Below are 15,191 nucleotides of genomic sequence, written 5' to 3'. Positions count from 1 at the left end.
TTACTTTAGTAATGAATGAGACGCTCCAGTGGAAAGAGTCTAGAAGTTCGCATCTGGAACTCACGGTGTCCTTTTCTCCCCGCCCCTTGCAGGAGGACAGCTGTGAGCTTCGTGGCTTACTGCTGCTCCAGCCAGTGTCTGCAGACTTTCCACCTGCTGAGCTGACAAGCCCTGCGCAGCCACCGCGGCTCTGCCTGCTCCACACTGCGCTCTATACTGCGGCCGCCTCAGCAGGGGCAGAAGACTGCAGGCAGGCCGGACCAGGCCCTCTCGCCCTGCTCTGTCCAGTGTGGGCACTGCAGAACTCTGTGGAACTGTTGTGATGGGGCCTCCGAACGAAAAGACTTGAGCCTTCTCCAAGCTGGAATATATCCTCCCTCAGATGAAGAAGCCTGGGTCTTCTGTGGTTTGTTCATCCCCACAGTGTCTCGCCCACATGCTTGCTGTTTGCTTGGATGAGGTGTCCCAAATCTAATCAGAAGCAAATACCCCTCCGCTCCCTACAGAGCTATCATCCAACAGACAGCCAGATTCACTCTGCACACACAAACCTCCAGCGAGACTTCCATCTTCCCCAGAGGCTTCTGTCCCGAAGAGGTTATCCACCAGCTTCCTCCCACAAAGGGGTGCCAGGTTTTAAAGACTGAGCGGAGCCCAGCACCTGGATTCTGAACTCTTTTCTGGGTTGGTGGCCAAGTGAGAGCCTGGGGGAGGCCCTCGAGGACCCCAAGTGCACCCCCTCTGCAAAGCCACAATCAGGCACAGCCTTGTAGCGGACCAGCATCTGAAAACCGGAAATGTAGATTGTATTGAAATACACTTTTTTAAGAGATTACAGAAAGAGCATCGTAGAAATTTTCTGTAAGCGTTTTTGTGTACCAAAGAGGAATTTGAGAAACACTGAAAGCTTTAGAAGATCTGAGCCCTCTTTCTCTGTCTAAACGTCTTCCTTATAATGGGAGGCAGGGGGTGGCAGGGAGACCATTTATAACATCATTCACAGGCCATAGAAAATTATCTATTTAATAATTAAGCTGCTGTCGATTAGTGAATTTCGAGTCCTGCTTGTAGTTGCCTTGACAGGGCCAGACCAGTTGCTTTTGAAGCCTTACACAGCTGACAGCCAGACCTTCTGAACTCTAAAGGAGGAGGCACACCTCAGATTAAGTTCTCCCATGTCTTGTTGGATGGGTTTATGATTAAACGTAGACTAAAGGTCTTCTGTTGCACGCCAAAACCAGGCTCCAGGCACTGCCACCAGGTCCTTGCAGGCCGACTCCACGCACAGCCCCTGCATACTCGCTTAACTGCCAGGTGTGCAGGGAGGTGTGCAACCTGAGTCCCAACTGCTGACTGGGCATACTGCCGTCCACCTGCGTTCCAGCAGGTCCCAGGGTAGCCTAGGAGTCCTACGGGAAATCTCAGAACAGAACGTGTGGGACAGCAACCCTTCCCAAAAGCAGGACTCCCACAACTGCCCTGCCTTCCACGGGTGGTGTTGTCACGGTGAGTGCTGCCAGCTGCTCGTTGGGTGGTGGCTGCCCAATGACTTTTTTATTTCAATATTTATTTATTTTTATTGGCAAGGCATATTTACGGAGAGAAGGAGAGACAGAGACAAAGATCTTCCATCCACTGGTTCACTCCCCAAATGGCCGCAATGGCTGGAGCTGAGCTGATCCGAAGCCAGGAGCCCCCTCTAGGTCTCCCATGCAAGTGCAGAGTCCCAAAGCTTTGGGCCCTCCTCGTCTGCTTTCCCAGGCCACAAGCAGGGAGCTGGTTGGGAAATAGAGCAGCCGGGACATGAGCAAGCAGCCTGTATGGGATGCCAGCACTAGCAGGTGTAGGATTACCAGTTGAGCCATTGCGCTGGGCCCAAAATGACTGTTTTTTAAAAAACATGTTTGTAATTTGAATGCAGAGTTCTGGGAGGCAGGGCAGGAAGTTTTGCTAGGTGGAAAAATTTAAAGAATTTCCAGCTATAAATCAGGTTGATAGTGTGTTGCTGTCTGCTCCTGTGAGGCCATCCTCTTGCAGCACCAGAAGCCCTCCCTGGTCTGCTGACCAGCATGTGATTGCTTTAGTCCCCCTGCCGCCTGCTGCCCAGAAAGGCCTGCATGGGCAGTGGTGGTGGCAGAACAGCACCAGGTTCCCCGGCTGCATGCACACACTCTCCCTCGCTCTCGTCCCCTGTTCAGCCTTGACATTGTGCTTTGGAGCCAAACGGGAATGGAAGGACTGCACTGAAAGCCAGCACTTTGGAGTGGTTGTCAGGTTGGAGTATCACCCCCTACATGCGTTAAGGAGGAGGGAAATGTGGCATAAATCTTCACAAACATGCCACACACCTAAATGTCTGCTGCCTGGCGCCTAAGTCCCAGTAAAATGCCGCTCCATCTTCTCCCGTCGTTCTTGACAGCCACACATCTGGAGCTGTGAAATGTGTGGAAGTTCAGTAGTCAAGATTCCCCTTGCAGTAAGTTTTGCATTTTGCTTCAGTTTTTTGGAAAGTTTGCAAAGGTGCTCACCAGTCAGGCATCCTCTCTCCAGCTAACAGAGCAGCAGGGGGCTGGGCAGGGGAGCAGAGGCCGCCTCCCCCTCCATCCCTGGCGGCAGTACCTGAGCTTTACAGATGAGAATGGAACTCAGAATGTGGTCTTCCTGGTGCGGTTCAGTATGGAAATGTTAGTGAATCCACAGACACCACCCCTGATCTCTGGCTGTTACAAGGAGGAAAATTCCCCTATGTGCTGACTTTCTGGTTTTGGATTTTCAAGAACTATTTTTCTTGAAATGACAGACTTACAGAGAGGAGAGGTGGATCTTCCATTGGCTGGTTCACTCCCCAGTGGCCACAGTGGCTAGAGCTGAGATGAACTGAAGCCAGGAGCCTCCTCCAGGTCTGCCACACGGGTGCAGGGTCCCATGGCTTTGGGCCATCCTCAACCACTTTCCCAGGCCACAAACAGGGAGCTGGTTGGGAAATGGAGCAGCTGGGACACGAACTGGCACCCATATGGGATCCTGGTACTTGGAGATGGAAGCTTAGCTAACTGAGCTCTTACACTGGCCTCCATGCTACATATTTGAATTGTCCAAAATTTTCCAGAAAAATGCAAAGAAAGTTGTTTGAGCATATGTTGTTCTGCTGAGCAACAGTTATGTTAGATAGAAAATACCTGCTGCAGTAGCAGTATTGCATGGAAGGGTACTTGGAAAGTATAATCTGTTCAGGTGAGTTTGCAGCATGAAGTTCACTTGAAGTTAGCGGAAAGGTTTAAAATCCAGGGCAGCACCACAACAGGAGCCTTCTTGTGCCCGTGGAGTCATTTTAGCATGCTTCCTTCATGCAGGTACAATGTTACAACTTCTATTAATCTGTATTTTAATCACACTTCTAAAAATCTCATCAGTGTACAGAAGGAGCTGGCAGTTGGCTGACAGAGAAGAATGAGGAACCCCACCTGAGATTCGGCCTTCCTGGACCTTTCTAGGCCTGGAGGAACCCCCACCTGCGAACCTGCCTTCCTGAGTCAGGAGCAAGCTCCACCTGAGACCCGGCCTTCCAGAATCAGGAGAAATTGCCACCCGTGACCCAGCCTTCCTGGACCAGGAGGAACCCCTATCCATGACCCGGCCCTCCTGGGCCATGAGGAGCCCCCACCTGTGACCTGACATTCCTGGGCCAGGAGAGCAAGGACTGTAGGAGACATCTGTCCACTTACGTACTGCACACTAAGACCCTCGCGCTCTGGCTTATCAGGTGTGCTGGGTGTGGGTCTGCTTCCTGTTTGCTGTTGCACTTTATGACTTTGCATGTGCACAGACTGAGGGAACAGGCCTCCACCACAGCTGCCTCTGAGGTTCTGCCTGTCATGTTCCCGGTAATACAGACCTACTTTGTAATCCCTAGGGACTTCCAAGGCCAAGTTTTAAAACTAGTAATAAATCCAGGTTTCTCTTTCCTGACTTGAAAAAGCAGACATCCTTGTTTAGGCTACAGAAAGTTCCACATGGCTTCAGCAGAAATCAAAACATTTGCGTTGGGTTGATGTATGAGGCTGGAGTCCTAAGTGGACCGACACTGAGGCGAGGCAGCCTCCTGTGACTCAGTACCGGGATGCAGTCGCTCCATAGCCTGATAAGCACACGCTCTAAGCGTCTCCTCTAAATGAAGCTGGTACAGCCCTGGACATCTCGTGCCTTCTAGCTCTGTGGTCTCCTTACACTTCCGCTCGCTTCCAGGAAGGGGCAGCCAAAGTCAGGGTGACGGGCCGTTCCTACAGTTCTCCAGGGACTCAGATGTCTTACAAAGTCTATACTTTACAATATAGCTTCTTGCCTATCCAAAAGTCTTTCACCTCTCACTGCCCCAACGCAGGACCCATCAGCTAACAGAGCAGGCAGCTAACAGAGCAGCCAGTGACTAGGGAAGGACTGACCTGAACTTGGTGGCTGCCATCTCAGCCAAGAAGAAAGGTGACTTCAAGGTCTAGGACACTGTTTGGGTCATTCCTCGAGGGAGCGGGAAAGTGGGGGCATTTGGAGACCATTTCCAAATGTAATGAGATTTGCAAGGGTTAGCTGAGTTTCTCCCCACTCACCTTACAGCAGAGTGTAACTGTCTTGGCTGCCTGTGTAGATAAGAACAGGTGTTATTTCTTAGAACTACCTAATATTTTACAAATTAAAAACACGTGTGTACACACATACACATACACACACGCACGCGCAGATATGTGATGGAAGGGTTTCTAGCACACTGGGTCTGCCATCTAGAAATTATGACATTCATTTGAATGAACATTTTCCCTTTATTTGTTTATTTGAAAGACAGCATGACAAAGATTTGTCCTCTGGTTCACTCGCCAGTCTGCAACAGCTATGTATGGGCCTGGCTGAAAGCAAGAACCAGGAACTCCATCCGGGTCTTCCACGTGAGTGGCAGGAACCAACATATCTGAGCCGCCATCTTCTGCATCCAGGTGCATTGTTAGTGGAGAGGTAGGTGGGAAGCAGAGTAACTGGGTACAAGCAACACTGATGTGGGCTGTGGGCATCCCAAGAGGCAGCTCAACCCGCTAGGCCACAATGCCCACCCCTAGGGTACAGCCAGGCTGCAAAATGTATGCAGTCTCGCTCCATCTTAGCTGCTGCTGTTTGTGGAACAGCTGAGCTTGAACACGACCTTGGACAATGAATTGCGTGGCATTTTTCACTTGCCTTCTTTCTGTGCCTCCCTGCTTGCAACCCTGCTGTATCCTTGACTGCCAGCAGTACACACTGGGGTTGAAAGCAGCAGTCTGGAGCCCCCAGGCAAGGCAGAAAGGGCTGGCATGCCTCCAAAGCCTCGTTCTAGGAGAAGTGACTGGACCCATTTGGGGAGTGAACCAGATGGAAGAGACCTCCCTAACTTCTCTGTAAAATCTGCTTTTAAAATAAAAAGAACAAAATTTTTTAAAAAATGAACCAAAAACTTAAAATCCCTGTGTCCTCAGGAAGCTGGTGAAGCTCTGTAGCATTCCCGGGCGTTCGACAGCCGTGTGCGCCTGCCGAGGCTCGTAGTCCTGCTCAGGAGGTACTTGAAAGCTCCTGACCTCCGAGACTCTGCAGAGAAGGGAAGTGGAGTTCAGGCAGAGCTGCTGCCACCTTCACTGAGGTGAAGGCTCACACAGCACCTGCAGGGACTAGGAGATGTCACCGTTTCCACTGAGGAGACTGTCCAGTCGTGAGCTGGCCACTCAGCTTCGCAAGCCCAGACTGAAGTATCTGTGTGTTACAAAGAATCCAAATCTTAAAATTAATTCCAAAGAGCCACTAGATAAACAAAACAACAACTCATGGGAATGAAGCAATAAAGTCAAAATTAACCAAGGAGTCAAAAAAAATCACAAAGGAAATAAGTGAACTCTGAGATTAATCAGAATTCAGACACGGCAAACCAGAACTTGGGAGCTGCAGCCAGCACAGGGCTTCAAAAGTATCGTGTAGCTGTGAGTGGCAGCGCTGCGAGGCAGAGCCCCACCCACGGCAAAGCCTTCCACCCTGCGAAACAGGAGGGTCACACATGGAATCTGAAGCAAACAGAACAAGCAACAGTACAGATTAGGAGGGAAATTCAGATTAAAAACCAGCACAGTCATTTCAATAAATGTGGCATAAGCACCTAATGTTTGACAAAATACAGCACCCTTCCTTGTTGAAAAAACCTGAGGCAGGATAGTGTGTGTGAAGAACTCCTCGTTAATATATTGGTGGCAAAATACCAAGACAAAGCTGTTGTGTGTCGCTGTGCTTTCGGGGTTCTAAAGACAAAGGACTTCCAGGTATTCAGACTGAAATTGCATAAAATTTTCTTTACAGATGACATCTTTTGTATAGAAAAATATAAGGGAGGCTCACAAAACAGTTAATAAATTCATCAAGGTTGCAGGAGTTAGGATTAATACACAAAGATCAATTGATTTTTATATAAAGAAAAATCCAATTGTAATAACATCGAATAAGAATAAAACACGAATAAATTCCAAAAAAAGTCAACACTTAGTAAAAATCGTAAAACATCAATGAAAAAAAGATGAAGATAAGTGTTAAGAAATTATATGCACGTGGATTTGGAGGCATAATATTTGCTAAGATGGCAATAACCCCCAAATCAGCAGGTTCACTATGGTACATTTTGAAATACTTCTTACAGAAACGAATAACCGGATCGTAAAATCCATACAGAAATATAAGGGATTCAGAATGGCAAGATACTCTTGAAAAAAAGTGGTAGGAACCATGTTTCCTAATGTCACAGCCTATGTTAAACTGCAGTAATTAAGACCACATGGTGGAGCCCACTGCAATAGCCCAGGGGCTGCATCCTCGCCTTGAATCCACTAGGATCCCATACGGGCACCTGTTCATAGCCTGGCTGCTCCACTTCCCATCCAGCTCCCTGCTTGTGGCTTGGGAAAGCAGTAGAGGATAGCTCCCAGCCTTGGGACCCTCCAGCCATGTAGGAGACCCAGAAGAAGCTCTGGCTCCTGGCTTCGATAGGCTCAGCCCCAGCCATTGAGGCCACTTGAAGAGTGAACCAGCAGACAGATTTTTCTGCTCTCTCTTGCCTATCTCTAAATCTGACTTTCCAATAAAAATAAATAAATCTTAATAAATAAATAAAATCTTAAAAGGCCACATGGTATTGGTGTAAGGATAGATTTGCAGGAGCTGGCACAATGGCTCAATTGGCTAATCCTCCACCTACAAGCACCAGCATATCATATGGACACCAGTTAGTGTCCTGGCTGTCCCACTTCCCATTCAACTCCTTTGACTGTGGCATAGGAAAGCAGCAGAGGATGGCCCAAAGCCTTGGGACCTTACACCCATGTAGCAGACCCAGAAGAAGCTCCTTGTGGGGAGCGGGATGCCGCAGCTGCTCCTAGGAATAGGAAAGGCCGTCGCAGGATGGCGGCTGGCCCAGGGCCAGGAGGCGGGGTTGGTCTCACCAGCAGGTAAACAGGAAGTCACGGGGATAGGCTGATGCCCTCGCTGTGATTATGTCATTGCTACTGGCCTATCAGGTAGCGTCAAGTGGACCCACGGGAAGAATTGATTGGTGGAGAGCGGTATAAAAGCAGCCGCTAAAAGCAGTAAGACCTGCGCCGAGGGGGACGGAAGGAGAAGAACGGGGCAGCAGAGAGGGTAGAAAAGCTAAGATCTTCAGGGAGGAAAGCTAAGGCGTACGGGGAGAAAAAGCAGAGAGGGTTACAAAATCTATAAGACGGACGGGGAGAAGAATGGGGCAGCAGAGGGGTGCAAAAGCAATATAGACGTACGGGGAGAACGGGGAGAAAAGCAGCAGAGGAAAGCTAAGACCTACAGGGAAAAAAGCAGTGGAGAAAGAGTATAAACGCAGCCACTTGTGGCAATGAGGGGTCTGGTTGTGGTTCCGGCTTTCCCCAGACCCTCAAGAGTGTGCCTCGTTGGTAGTGTCGCTGCAGGTCGGCGACAGCTCCTGGCTTCAGATCAGCTCAGCTCTGGCCAGTAAGGCAACGTGGGGAGTAAATTAATGAATGGGAGGTCTTCGTCTCTACTTCTCTCTGAAAATCTGAATTTCCAATAAAATAAATAAATCTTTAAGCAAATTAAAAAGATGGATTTACAGTCCAATAGGATTGAGGTAGTCAATATTTTTTTTAACAAGAATTCCACTATGATGAAACAAAATGAAGTTGAACTCCTGTTTCACACTAAACGAAGAAGTTATTCCAGATAGATGATAGACCTTACTGTGGGAGCTAATCTAACAGAACCTTGGAAGAAGTGCGAGTACTGATCTTTGTAATGCTAGACTAAGTAAGTAGCAGCTTGTCAGATGTAACACCAAAAACACAAGCATCCAAGGGGGAGAGGGGATTGAGAATTCAGCAAAATGCTAGTGGTGCAATTGAACATTTCGTATCTGTTCATACACTTTGGGGGTTAGCCAGCAATCCTTCCAGAAGGTCTTGCTGTCTATCACCATAGCTGTCGAACGGATGGAACGCAGTGCTGACGGCTCAGCTGCCTTCAGATCCTGTTCCCCTTGGTCAATGCCAGCATCAGGCCAGTACTGCCGTATGTTAGAATTCCAGTTGGTGAACCTCGAAGCTCACTTAACCCACTGGTCAAACAGTGGCCATTCCAGTGAGGACCCCCCACGCTAGCCAAACCCATCACAGAGTACCATGAATTTACTGTGTCTGAATATATTATTCAAGTGGAAAATGCTGTTAAGGCCCAGGAAGTTCTCTTCGGCAAAGCAATTCCAGGTGCTCCTCACTTTTCCTCTAGGTTTCCAGCCAGGCTGCAGTGGGCAAAGGCTTGACTTCAACGGGACACCCCAGAAGGTTGCTGCCCCGTAGAAACAAAGCCCTTCAATGTCACTGGTACTACTACCCAAAGCGGCAGTAGACCAAGCATTTGCCACCACACGAAATCCGCACAAGATTGGAATCTACAGAGGAAGCCCACAAAACAAGAGCGAATTAAAAATACAAAACAAGACCCTCAAAAGCCACCACAGTTGCACCACAGTTGTGAATTAGACAAGTCTTCCTGGGCCAGCCAGCCCTGTGGTCCACAGGTGGAGTGTCTCATGAATGCCGAGTCCCGGCTGCTGCACTGTCCCTCCAGCGCTCCCTAACACACCTGGGAAAGAGGCGGCGGAAGCACCCACATGGGCGAGCGGGCCGGGGACCCAGGTTCCTGTCTCCCATCTGCCCTATCCCCAGCCAGTGCAGACATTTGGGAACATTGTGGCACATGCCTCTGCCATGTATCTCTCCATGTCTTTCTGTAACTCTGCCTCCCAAACAAAATAAATCTTTAAAAAGAAAAAAAAATCCTCCCATCACATTTTGTGCCAACGAAGAAGTGGGCAAGCTTGCAAGGATGAACCAACAGGCCTCCTGAAGTCAGCTCAGCTGGGTTAGAGGCCTTCAGGACGCTCAGATGGGCGTGTGCTAATGCTAACGGCCCTAAAGACTCTGCCCTAAAGACTCTCCTGCTACTAATTCAATTAAAAACGTGCAGCTGGAAAGCTTAATTAAGCTTTCTGGGTTGTTAAAACTCGACTTCTAGAAAGAAAATTAAGCCTATTCTTAGCATCTCACTGTGGATCAGCGGTGGGAGACGCCGCCCCTTCCCGGGCCCGCTGCGGGGCGCTTGGTCGGGATTGAGGGGTGGCCAGATCCCCCAGGGGCTTCGGGACAGGTTGAAACCACCCCGCCCCGCCCGGCTTTGATGACGGCGATTGAAGATGCGATAAGGTTTAATTTTCAGCACCTGGCATTAACGAGGCAAGCTTCGCAGCACCAAAACAGCAACAAAACTGAGGCGGGAACGTCCTGTGCGGGCCGGCCACATGTGTCCCACTGGGACTTGGGAAAGCCGGGTCCGCGGACACCCCGCGAGCCGGGGAACAGCGGCTTGGGCCAAGGGACAGAGGCACTGAGACGTGGGGCGGGGAAGCCTGGGAGAGGGAGAAGGGGTCGGGGCCTGCAGGCACGCCCTGGGTACCCTGCTGACTCCTCTGGTTTTTGTCCAGCCGTGTCCCCGCCCCCCCAGGGCCGTTGTCACCCCGCCTGTCGCTTCTCTGCAGGTCGTTACCTGCCTACCAACCCTGCGACCACCGGCTCACCCCTTCACGCTCCATCGCTGAATCCCAAGGCTTGTGGACCCCACCTGTGAGTCTCTTGCCAGAGACCTCAGGGGCTGCCTGCTCCAGTTCCAGCCTTCCAGGAGGGGCCTTCTGGCCTCCACATGGTCCTGACAACCGGGCAGAGGCCTCACAAAAGCTGGCCCATCTGACCGGCCTGTGCACTCATCACTGCCACGGCCGCTCACACCTGCCTCCCTGGTCACCTGGGACCAGCCACCAGCTGCCACCATCAGGAGCCAGCCTGAACCCTCCCCCTGGCTCACTTCCCAGGCACAGGACGCTTGGTGTCCAAAGGTGTCCAGTTCGCTGCCTAGCCCCTACCATGGGCACACAGAATCCTCCCAGGACATGGGAACGGTGGCCAGCACAGGCACTGGGCCCTTGGGGCATTGGGACACTTCAAGAGGTTGCTCAGGACTGTTGGTCAGCTGCATGCATCAGATGGGCCCCCAGCATGTCACAAGGTCCCGTCCCCTTCCTATCCTGTAAGAAGCCTGGTCTGCAGCCACTTGTCCCAAAACTGCATCACGCCTGCCTCTGATCTGTGCTCCTGAAATTCTAACACAAAATGAATTCCAGTCCTCTGGTTTCCCTTCTCTTACAATTTATTTGAAAGATAGAAAGATTGGGAGAGACAAGCTTCCATCTGCTAGATCACTTCCTAAATGGCGGTGATGGCCAGTATAGTGACAAGGCCCTGAGCACTTGTATCCACACCCCCTGCCTTTCCAGGTGAGCCTGCAGGAAGTGATATCAGAAGTGAAGCAGCTCTTTTGTACAGGATGGCAGCAGCTCAGGCTTGACCCACTACACCATGCCCCTTTCAGGTCTTAAATTCTAAATACCTCTTTTTTTAAAAAAAGATTTTTATTTATTTTTATTGGAAAGTCAGATATACATAGAGGAGGAGAGACAGAGAGGAAGATCTTCCGTCCGATGATTTACTCCCCAAGTGACTGCAACAGCCAGTGCTGTGCCGATCCAAAGCCAGGAGCCAGGAATTTCTTCCAGGTCTCCCACGCGGGTACAGGGTCCCAAGGCTTTCGGCCGTCCTCAACTGCTCTCCCAGGCCACAAGCAGGGAGCTGGAAAGGAAGTGGTGCTGCCGGGATTAGAACCGGCGCCTATATGGGATCCCGGCACGTTCAGGGCAAGGACTTCAGCTGCTAGGCCACGGCACCAAGCCCCCAAATACCTCTTGAGTGGGTGACAACATATCTGATTCCTTCCTTGGGGCTCCAAGATGACAGAGCAAGACAGCCGATGCACACGGTGCCACTATGATTTCCCCCCAAACTTGGAAATGGGGTGCCTCGGGTCCCAGCCCCCTGGACCAGAGTCTCTGGCTGTCAGACAGCTGGCATTACCAGACAAACTCCTACAAACAGCCAGCATCACAACAGACTTCCTGGCACCACACAGTGGTTATTCCCCCTGCGGTTCCCACACAAGTACTATAGAAGCAGAGAATGAATCTTGACTTTGCCAGGCTGTGCCCTGCTCCTTCCTGGGGGACGGAGGGGAGGGAATGCAGGAGGAAGAGGGTCCCCTCCACCCCAGCTGAGCCTGCCCCCTGCCCCAAGCCAGCCACGGTGTGGGATCCAGCCTGGGCCCTGGAACATGCCTCACAGCCTGAGTCACTCAGGGTCAGAGGCCAGCGGCCTCACTTCCGTGGGCAGCAGTAGCCTCCCCTCTTGTTCTGTGAGCAGACAGATCACTTCCTTCACCGCTCGGGGGTCCTGTTTGTCCCCCTGCAGCACTGCTTCCTCTGTTGCCCACTGCCATATACACAGGCAGGAACCGTTGCTGGAGATGTACTGACCACGTTCCTGTGACCTTGAAAGGTGGCCAAGTGTGGGCAATGCAGGGGTGCACAGAGGAGCATGTGAGAAGGCTCAGGCAGTCAACCCATGTCTGGTCAGGCAAAGCAGCTACCGGTCTGTGCCCTAGGAACACTCCCCACACCTTGGAGGAATCTAACATGGTCACTCACAGCCCTCAGGAGGGACAGGGAGTGAGCAGGGCAGCAGAGGAAGGCAAGAGGCCACTCTGACATTGTGATGCTATAATCTCGTTGGCTCCAGCCGGTGGAGCCACGACCTGGCAGGGACCTGGCCCCGCCAGCCTCCCCAGAATCCCCCTGAAGACTTGGGGGGCACATCTGACTGTCCCTTCAATACCTCCTCCTACTGCTGGGGCAGCAGGAAGAGTAGCTGATGGGCTCCATGTCTCCGCTCTCTCAGACTGGACTGGCCTGGACTGCCTGGAGGAGGAGGTGAGTAAAACGAGCAAGTGAATGAAGGACAGTGGCAGGTGTGCTCGGCACAGGGCTAACAGCCCCTCAGGGACACTTTCCAGTCCCTGGCTCACCTGGCTCATGTCCCAGGCCCAGGGTCAGCAGGCCCAAGACTTCAGAGGCCAGACCTGAAGCCACAGAACCCCAGAAGCTGTCCCCGGGAGGGCTGGGCTGTCCTGTAGCCTGGTGGGGTCAACCCTGTGGGTGGCACGCTCCAAGCCCCACCTGCCTCCAGCACCCCCACATTCCACTATCCCCAAGGTCCAGAGGCACCAGCCCAGCCATGCCCACCTGTCTCTCCGTTCCCACCATGCAGGGAGACAAAGAAAAGCTCCTAGGGCTTTTTCTGAGAAACGTGTGAAATGAGCTCCGTGTGGCAAGGCCTCCAGAGAAATGCACCTCCCCCCCCCCCCCACCGCCCCTGGCTCTGCCGGCACCCCGCCCCTCGCTCTCCTCGGGGAGAGGCCTTCAGCAGGTTCGCAGAGAATGCGTGTTTTGAAAACCCTGTGTACGGGTTTCAAAGTGATTTGCACCATTCTTCCCAAACTGATCGAAGCACCTTTGTGTTTTCACGTCCCTGGAGCTGAGCAAGGTTGGAACCCAGGGGTGCTATGAAAGAGCCCTTCTCCTGTCCCTAGGGGTTCCTCCCAGGACCTGCCTGGCTGCAGCCTCGGCTGGCTCTGCTCCCGCTCCTGCCGTGCCCGTGGCCTCCTTTCCCTCTGCCTGTGGCTCAAGGCCCAGTTTTGGAGACTTTTGGCTCGGGTACACATATAAGTGCCGAGACAAGTTGCTTGGACGCCTCGAAACCCCAAACAAGGTCAGACATCAAATCGGCTCACCGTGTGCTGCCAGCAGCCTTGGGAGACCACGGAGGAACCCTGCCTGGCTGTGTGAGAGCAGAGCCCATTCAGTTCAGCCGCCAGCCTCTTGCTCCCACTGTGGTCCGGAGCCTCTGTTCACTCTGTGTTTTACAAGATTGATTCATTTTTATTGTAAAGGCATATTTACAGAGAGAAAGAGAGACAGAAAGATCTTCCATCTGTTGGTTCATCCCTCAAATAGCCCCCACAGCCGGAGCTGAGCCAATCTGAATCCAGGAGCCAGCGACTTCTTCCAGGTCCCCCACACAAGGATGCAGGGTCCCAAGACTTTGGAACTTCTTCCACTACTCTCCTAGGCCACAAGCAGGGAGCTGTATGGGAAGTGGAGCAACTGGTATACAAACTGGAACTCGTATGGGATATTGGTGCTTCCAGGTAGAGGATTAGCCAGTTGAACCATCACTCCGGCCCCAGGTTTGCACTTTATAAATGCTGCACATCCTGTAGAGGGTGCATCCATGGGCCTTTGAGTGACCTGAACTGGCCTGCCAGCTCTGCAGTGGAGCCCATCAGTGAGCATCCCCTGGGGTGCTCCTGGGCCCCCATGCCTGCCTGCAGGCCCCAGCAGTGACCACAGGGCACTTTTCCTCCCCCAGCAGCAACCAAGAAGCAAAAGGCGAGATCCATTGGTGCGGGGTCCGTCTGTGGCTGGCTCAGGACTGCCAAAGGCTGTGCCGGCTGACACCCCAACTTTTGCTCCCCAGTCTAAGATGTGGGAGCAGTCAAACACCTGAGGTGCACCTAATCCTGGCAGAGTGCAGAGGGAGTGGGGTGCCAGGCTGGGCAGGGGTGATCCCGCTGCCATCCCTCCTTCTGTCCCTCCCCCCAGGCCATGGGTACACGTCTTTCATCTCTGCTCATCCAAAGTGTCACCAGAGCATGAGTGTCGTTGGCAGGTTGGATCCTGCACTAGCAAAAGCTCCATCAGCAGGGCCCCCCTCACGGGGAGCTCGTTCTGAACAGCTCCCACTAAGTCCCCCAAGGAAGGGTGCCTTCTGTTCTCCTGTGCCATGATGAAGGATAAAGGGGGGACAGGTGGCAGACACTCCTGCCCCACTTTGGGCTGAGACGGGAGTCAGAGGCATTGTGGAGGGTAGGAGTGGGGCCCGTGTGGTAGTGCAGCCGGGTGAGCCACCTCCAATAGTCACACCATGCTTTCAGTCCTGGCTGCTCTGCTCTGACCCTTCCCCCTGCTCACGAGCCTGGGGGGCAGTAGGGGCTGGGGATGAGAGAAGGATGGTAGCAGTGAGGCCCATGTGCTCCGGCCCCCTGCACTCGTGTGGGAAACCAGAATGGGTTCCCGGCTTCTGATCTAGCCCTGCAGCCTGGCCTAACCCCAGTTGTCACAGATGCTTGGAAAGTGAACATCTCTCGTTTGCTTGCACTCTCTAATTCTACCTTAAGTCAATAAAATGAAATCTTTAAAAATATACAGGAGTGACAGGACACCAAGGCCCTCCAGACCCAGACCCCCTCCGCCTTTGTCAACTCAGTAAGGTGCTGAGTGAAGGGCAGGGGTGGCCCCCATCTCTCCCTCACTTTAATCAGTCATAAAGGGTCGTGTAGCGGGACCCTGGCAGGACATAGTAGCCACAAGCCAGCTGGCTGCCCAGTTCCTGAGACAAAGTTGCGCACATTGCCTCCCATTTTGACAATTGTCCTTGCAGTTCAGGCCTCTCATTTAGGCTGTAGCCCACCAGGGTCTGTGTCTTCCACCCCTGACTGGCCCCAAGCATCCCTGTTGCAGGACTGAGTCTGGTCGGACCAATGGGCATCCCATTGTCCTGGACACTGTGATTGGTTGAGGAATCCAGGCCTAAGCC

General features: G+C 52.2%; 1 protein-coding gene across 3 annotated transcripts in view; it reads left to right on the top strand.

The window, feature by feature from the left end:
* Window positions 1-327, top strand: part of LRRC28 (leucine rich repeat containing 28) — a 120,245-nt gene extending 119,918 nt beyond the window's left edge. For all 3 annotated transcript variants that reach the window (XM_058666586.1, XM_036495549.2, XM_004593162.2), the window contains one exon: window positions 93-327. In XM_058666586.1, coding sequence (XP_058522569.1) covers window positions 93-165 — 73 coding nt within the window. In that variant the 3' untranslated portion in view covers window positions 166-327. The remainder of the gene's footprint in view (window positions 1-92) is intronic.
* The last annotated feature ends 14,864 nt before the right edge of the window (window positions 328-15,191 follow it).

This window comes from Ochotona princeps, chromosome 6, assembly GCF_030435755.1.
Source record: "Ochotona princeps isolate mOchPri1 chromosome 6, mOchPri1.hap1, whole genome shotgun sequence".
Taxonomy (NCBI): Eukaryota; Metazoa; Chordata; class Mammalia; order Lagomorpha; family Ochotonidae; genus Ochotona; species Ochotona princeps.
The sequence above is the reverse complement of the archived record's forward strand: the minus strand, read 5'-3'. Positions and strand labels throughout refer to the sequence as shown.